Source organism: Scyliorhinus torazame, unplaced genomic scaffold (assembly GCF_047496885.1).
Source record: "Scyliorhinus torazame isolate Kashiwa2021f unplaced genomic scaffold, sScyTor2.1 scaffold_1777, whole genome shotgun sequence".
Classification (NCBI taxonomy): domain Eukaryota; kingdom Metazoa; phylum Chordata; class Chondrichthyes; order Carcharhiniformes; family Scyliorhinidae; genus Scyliorhinus; species Scyliorhinus torazame.
Window position 1 is genome coordinate 19,046 of NW_027309504.1, and position 7,398 is coordinate 26,443.

The 7,398-nt window shown below is 53.6% G+C and overlaps 1 protein-coding gene across 1 annotated transcript; it reads left to right on the plus strand.

Annotated features, from left to right (window-relative positions):
- Positions 1–1,704: 1,704 nt before the first annotated feature.
- On the plus strand, positions 1,705–6,417 carry LOC140407671 (hematopoietic prostaglandin D synthase-like; the record flags this gene model as incomplete). The annotated part of the gene is made up of 3 exons (XM_072494999.1): positions 1,705–1,821; positions 6,078–6,170; positions 6,308–6,417. Coding segments are annotated over exons 1-3 (267 nt in total), but the record flags the coding sequence as incomplete, so codon positions are not given.
- Positions 6,418–7,398: the final 981 nt, after the last annotated feature.

Genomic DNA, 7,398 nt, shown 5'->3' on the forward strand with positions numbered 1-7,398 from the left:
CCAGTCAAGTCAGCATAGTGTCAACCCACAGTTGAACATGTATAATAGTTTAGATGTTAAATAAAATCGTGTTGCATCTTATCAAGTGTTGGAGGTCTGTCTCTCGCTACACTGCACCAAGTGCAGTCCACATCGACCCAGACTACCGAACACATCATGAACCGCTGAAGCCAGTGTGGTGTAGCCACACTGATTGCTGAAGGAAGGGGGTTCTAGGATTCTGACCTGGAATGGCAAAGGAATAGCTACGTATTCCCAAGTCAGGGTGGTGTGTGGTTTGGGGGGAAACTCGCAGGTGTGTGTCCCTGCTGCCTTTGTTCCTCTCGGTGGTAGAAGTCGCAGGTTTGGTAAATGCTGGCATGGGAGGATGGCAAAGTCAGCCATGGGTTCCTGATTGGTAACAGAGACTAATATTAATACTGCATAGATGGGTGCAGGTTGGTACCCTCCACCGTGGGCATGCCTGCTCAGCTTCACTATCTGGCCGTATAAAGGAGGATTTGCGCCCCGAGTGAGGTACTTGCACCTGCGACCCTGCCAAACAGGAGCCAACATCAGAGATGGCAGCAAGTGTCAGCTTGGCTTCGTTGGTAACATTTCATTTCTGAGCAAGAGGTTGGGGGTTTAAACCTCACTTAAGAACTCCATCTTGGCTGATACTTCAGTGCAGTTTTGAGAGAGTCACATTGTTAGAATTGCTACCCTTCGAATCAGATGTTAAACCAGGATGTATCTTAGCCCCATGGCATTACTGAAAGATGAGCTGGGGAATTCTCCTGGTATTCCAGCCAATACTTATCCAGTGGCCAACATGATCAAAACTGATTATTTATTCCACTGCTGTTGGTGGAACTGTGCCTTTGAAAACTGGCTGCTGTGTTTATTTACAAAAAAGTAAATGGCCAAGAAGCACTTTGGGATCCCGAACAATGGGAAAGATGTTGCTATGAATTGAAGTCTTACTTCAAAATTCCATTTTGTTTCTTTGACTGTTCATCGGTGCGCATGTGCAGTGCGGCCGCATTTGTTTTTATATGGTTGTAGCCTTTTGTTTTCAAGTTCGGGGGGCCAAAGGGACCATTGGGGCCAAAGGGACCCAAAACCATTTCCCCCATTTTTGTCAGCAACAAACAAGGTAAGAGAAAATGGTGGATCGCACCCGTCGGCTGGCGTGGGTCGCGAAGGTCGGCCAGCGTGCGTCGTGAAGGTTGACCGGTTGGTAAAAATGGGTCCCCGGAAAAAAAGTTTGGAAAACACTGGTCTAACCAATGTTCTGTGTCTCTCCCAGAACCTCGCTAATAAGGTAGACCAGCACATAGACCGCCCCTGCACAGCCAACCCCACTCTGCTCACACCCATGGCGCTGAGATGACCAGCCCCACGATTCGGGGAGGCTTCTGGAGGTGGTCGAGGCCACGAGGGATATCCTGTTCCCTCGAGGGTCCCGGTGGGTAACCTGGGAGGAAGTGGCAGTGGCCGTCAGCTCGGGCAGGGTGACCAGAAGGACCGGTACCCAGTGTCGCGAGGTCAACGACCCTCAGCGGGCTGCACAGGTGAGTTGGCACAGGCCCCAACACAACCCTTGACTCCGATGAGACTGCACCTGGCACCCCCTCCGCCCTCCCCCTCCACCACACGCATGTGGCTAATGATGCCCTCCATGTGTCTCCGCAGGAGAAGCTGTCCCACAGATGTCGGGATAGGGCCCAGACTGGCGGCGGGGTGCCGGACATCAGAATCCTCACCACATCCGAGGAATGGGCCTTGGAGGTGGTGGCCGTGGACAGAGCGGTCACGCTGAGATCAACACATTCTGCAGAGGTGAGGATCCATACTTAATGACCCATCCCTCCCACTGACCACATGTCCGTTCGCCCGCAATACCTCCAGCCGGCCCACCCGGGTTGTCTCCCCCACCCGCCTCCCAGGAGAGCTCCGAGGATGCCACCATATATGCGTCACGGCTGTCATCCCCACCCTCCACCAGCACAGAGACGCACATCGCGCTGGGCAATGTTGGTGGACACGATTCTGGTACACAATCTAGTGAGTACCACACAGTTGCAGAGGCACATCAGGTAGAGGCAATGGCGCCCAGGCGAGACAGCTGTTGGAGTTCTGCTGGATTCCAGGACCCAGCTGGATCCCAGTCAGATGCTGAGCCTCTGGAACATGTTTACCTGGAGCTGGTGCAGACGTTGGGATGCGGCCGTGACATTGAGGGGAATGTCCAATTGGTCCAGGAGTTCCAGAGGCTACGGGTGCAGGAGATGGCAGCAGCAATGCATGGCACCAAGGCCAACACTGCTAGGGTGGCAACCGCTGTGGCGCCTGGTGCACAACATCAGCAGCATGGAGGTATCCAAGGCGTGGCGCGGTCGGTGACTGCCATGGCTGAGGGCCTGAGTAGACTGTACGACTCGATGGGGACGTGACCCAGTACTCGGCGGACCTTGATGAAGCTCTACTGGACATGTCCTAGTCTCAGATGGGAATAGCTGCGGCACTGCGGAGCTTGGCCCAGTCACCTGAGGAGCATTGCTGAGGGCATTGTCTGGTGCAGAATGCGGAGCTACCAGGACTGTGCAGAAGATGGCATCAGCAATACACGGCATCAATGCAGAGCCAGGTGATGCAGAGGCAGTCGGGGCTCAGTCCTGCTGCCCCGCCGTCCCGAGGGAGCTGTCCTGGGCACCGACCGGGAGGAGGGGGCACTGCGGAGCTTGGCCCAGTCACCTGAGGAGCATTGCTGAGGGCATTGTCTGGTGCAGAATGCGGAGCTACCAGGACTGTGCAGAAGATGGCATCAGCAATACACGGCATCAATGCAGAGCCAGGTGATGCAGAGGCAGTCGGGGCTCAGTCCTGCTGCCCCGCCGTCCCGAGGGAGCTGTCCTGGGCACCGACCGGGAGGAGGGGGCACTGGGTGCCAACCCGCACCCATACCATGGTGTGGCGACGATGGCCACCAGCTCCCCGAGTTCCACCCCTCTGAACGATGCCCGCAGTGAGCGCTCAGGACAGGGTGACACGGCTGTGCATGTGCCACTGTCAAGTGAGCCCGGGCCCTTCAGACTCAAAGCCCCCAGAGGTCGCATGCCAGGGGCATCAAAGGCCAGGGGACCTGCTAAGCAGCAGCCTGCCTCCATGTCAGTTGTACATCCTGTGGAAACACCTCTAAGCAGCGGTAGAGCAAGGAAGACCAAGCACGTCGAAGATCACGTGCATCCATGACGCCTCGGATGGTGGCATCATTGGGAGAGTGGGGCAGTGTCACACACTGGTGTGAAACATTAAAAACCTTTCACCACAGCCAGTATGACGTCTTCTGTCACTTTCTTCCACAATATAGGCCGACCTCTGAACCCTTGCCCCATCCCCCCAGGCATGGGGCCTGCCCATCCCGACACACTGCATCCCGACACACTCCGCAAACAGGCAGGGTCAGATCATGGCATAGATTCTGGAGCACCCGCACTCAGCGGATTATCATCAACCCCCCCCTCTGCCCTCGGCAGTGACCCGCTGGCATTGCCAATACAGTCTCCGCACCCTGGATTGATTTAACAAAGACCGTGGGCGGGCGTGGGGTGGGGGGGGTGGGGGAGGGAATCGCATTGACGGACCACGTCCTCTGTGAAGCGGGCACGTGTGACGGCTTCCCTGGTCCTCCGGGCTTGCTGGACCCTTTCCATTGTTGCCTGTCCTGCAGCCTCTGCCCGATCCTCCAGTTCCTTCCCAGCATAGTCCTCCAGCCCCTGCTGGTCCGGCTCCTCCTCGGACGTTCCTCATCCTCCAGCACGCCACCCTGTGGTGACACAGCAGAACACCAGAAAGTGGGCGACCCTCCGGGGGCTACACTGCAGGATACCACCGGAGCGCTCGAGGCACTGGAACCACATTTTGAGCAGTCTTGATGCACCGCTTAATGGGTCTCATTGTATCGGGCCTCCACATTGCTATCCGCCATATTGGCGTCATTAGCCAGGTCCTAAGCTGATACCCCTTATCCCCCAATAGCCAGTCTTCCATCCTGGGGTGTCCTCAGGCCAGGGATGTCTGATTGCTCCAGGATGTAGGTGTCGTGCACACTCCCTGGAAAGCGTGCAGACACGTGCATGATCTTCATGTGGTGGTTGCACACAAGCTAGATATTCAGGGAGTGGAACCCCTTGCTGTTAACGTAGGGCACTCCAGGTGGCCTGGTGAGTACAGGGGGACATGCGTGCAGTCTGTCGGCCCCTGCACCTGGGGCATCATAGCGATGTCGGAGAATCCTGCTGTCCATCTTGTTGAGCTTAGTCTGTGTCAAAGGTTTATATGATTATCTGCCCGGGCAAACAGGGCATCCGTGACCGCTCAGAGGCACCTGTGGGCTGTATTGTGAGAGATCCACACCAGCCCCCGCTTGAGCCCTGGAATGATCCCGAGGCATAAATGTTCAGGGTTGCAGTGACGTTGACGGCCACGGCCAGTGGGTGTTCTCTTCCTCCTCCATGCGCTGCACCGTCTCCTTGTTGATGCAGATCCACCTGCGGGGCGCGCTGTCCGTCATCTGCTCGAAAGCCCAGCAACGCTTGCATACCCTGGGCCGAAGCGGGCCTTCTCCCTCTGGATCTGGCCCTGGCCTGCTGGGCAGCTGGGTCCTCGGGGTGTGGGGCGGGGCCCTGCACATGGGCCGCCATCTCTGGCTACGCTGTCTGGCCGCCCGGCCTGCCAGCAGCACAACAAGGGCAAGATCCGCGGGGTCCAATCTATCGTCCTTGCCGTTAAATATCTGTAAGGAGTTCCTCCGGCCGTAGACATGTCCCCGGGGCTGGGGCCCATCCCTTGGGTATTCAGACGTTGGCTTCTCCGCCCGGGATGTTGCCTCCCACAGTGTTCAGGCACAGTGTCCAAGTTTCACGGTCTGATTGGGATGCTAGGCAACAACCCCCACATGCCACGTGCCTGCCCACCCACGGGAATCCACTTCGGATGTGTGATGCGCTCACTTAACTGTGATTGCCAATTCCCTCCTCGCAATAGCCTTCAGCCGCACGGCCAGTCAGTGGAGGTTACGGGTGGTCAGTGAGGCAGACAGACTAGGGACTAGGATTGCCCCCGGAATGGGCACATTATCCAGGGGTTGGCATGGCGTTTGTCCTGCCCCACCAGTTCCGATACTCCCACCCCCATGGGGGACCACCCCAGCCGTGAGTAGCCCCCAAGCACAGGGGCAGCAAGCCCAGTGCACCCGGGCCCATTGCCTGTGAGTGAAGATGGTGGTCCTCAGCAGTCCTTCCGCCAGTTTCACGTTTTTGTAAAGTACTAATCGGCACCAGCGTGACCACTGCATCAGGCCGCTGGATCACGGGAGCCCCTTGGATATGGGGTGGCTCCCGTTAAGTATATGGAAATAGGGCTTAAGTGGTGATTATTAGTTTCTTGCCACGTTATGGCGGGATCCCGATTTTGCCTACGGGAATGGGCCGGTTGCATCGCAAACTGTTTGGCGCCTGACGCAGTTCTCGATTTTGGCCCCTCCTGCAATTCAGCAGCCTCGTCGTACACTCACTCGAGCACAACAAGGCCATTGAATCGCCCCCTCATTCCTTAATTAATAGTGCAACACCACCTCCCTTTTCACACCCTCCACTCTCTTGCCTAAAAATCCTATACCTCGGAATGTTAAGGTGCCCTTCCTCAACCATGTTCCTGTGATGGCAACAATGTCACAATTTCATGTGCCAATCCACACCCTTAACTCATCAGTTTTACCTATTACCCTCCTGGCATTAAAGTAAAGACCATCCATCCAGCCTTGTCTTATTCTCTTGCCTTTCAACATAGCTGAACTCTGACTTACTTGCTTTACTGTAGCATGATGTGAACAACTAATACCCTCCCCCTGCCAAACTCATTTAGTTATGTAGCACCTTTCAAAACCTCAGGAGGCCCAAAAGCACTTTACAATCGAGGAAGCACTTTTTGAAGCATTGTAACGAAGGAAACCTAAAAGTGCAATACTATGATTACATCTGGCGGGATTGGATTTCACACTCACTAACTTGGACTCTGTGTGATTCTCTCTTCAGCTCTGATTTTCAAACAAATTCCAGTTCTGAATGTGGATAATATCATCATCAACCAGAGCTCGGCTATTGCAAGATATTTGGCCAGAGAAACAGGTACCATTGGTCAATGCAGTTAATTTCATTTTTAATATTTCCGTGCCAATACAATCATGATCGGAGTTCAGTGGGATCTATTTTCCAGTCCGACAATGACATATTTTCCATTCATTTTTTAAAAATTGTTTCTTTAGGCTTAGCGGGAAAAAGCAACCTTGAACAAGCTCGGGTGGATGCCATTGTAGACACAATAAATGATTTCATGAATATGTTCCCCTGGACCGAGAAGAACCAAGTTGTGAAAGTACGATTGAATTTCAAATGTTTATAAGGTGGAGAAGTGCTTGTAGTTGAGATAAAATGTGCTTTTCTGATGCCGATGTTGCTCACTGGGTAACACTCTCGCTTCTAAATGGGGGTCCCAAGCCTCAACCCAGAGACTTGAGCGTCATCTACGTCGACACTTCCAGTGTGGTACAGAGGGAGGGAGTGCTGCATAAGAACACAAGGAATAGGAATAAGGAATGCTCTGCCATTCAATAAGATCATGACTATTGATTATGGCCTTAACTCCACTTTTCTGCGCCCCCCCGCCCCCCCCCCCCCCCCACACCAAAACGTTTGACTCCCTTATCAATCAAAGATTTGTGTAACTCAGCCTTGAATACATTGAATTACACAGCCTCCACTGCTCGTTCGAGAAGTCCAACACTAATGTACGTCTGAGGGACGAAATTCCTCCTCCTCTCAGTCTTAAAATAACTTCATCTTTCCTTATTTTGAAACTGTGCCCCAGTTCTTAATTTGGCTCACAAGGGGAAACATCCTCTCAGCATCTAACCTGTCGAGCCCCCCTCAGAATTGTGTGTTAGATCACCTCTACTTCTTCTAAACCCCCAAAGAGTATAGGCCCAACCTTCCCTCAAGGCAAACCCCCTAATCTCAGGGATAAGCCTAGTGAATCTTCCCTGAAGTCTCCAATGCAAGTATTAGAGGCGCCATCATTCAGAAGAGATACTAAAACGTAGGCCCTGACCCTCTTCTCAAGGGGATGTGGAGGATTCCATTGCATTATTTCAAAGAAGAGACTGGGGTTTCCCCAGGGGCTCTGGACGATGTTCATTATGTGGTGATGACCAGATAAAATGTTTCTCCTGATTTAAGAAAGGATATAAATCCAATAGGAACTCCAAGGTTCACTCAACTATGACGTAGGATGGGGAGGGTATTCTCATGAAGAAACGTTTGATAGGCTAGAGTTTAGAAGATTGAGAGGTGATCTTAT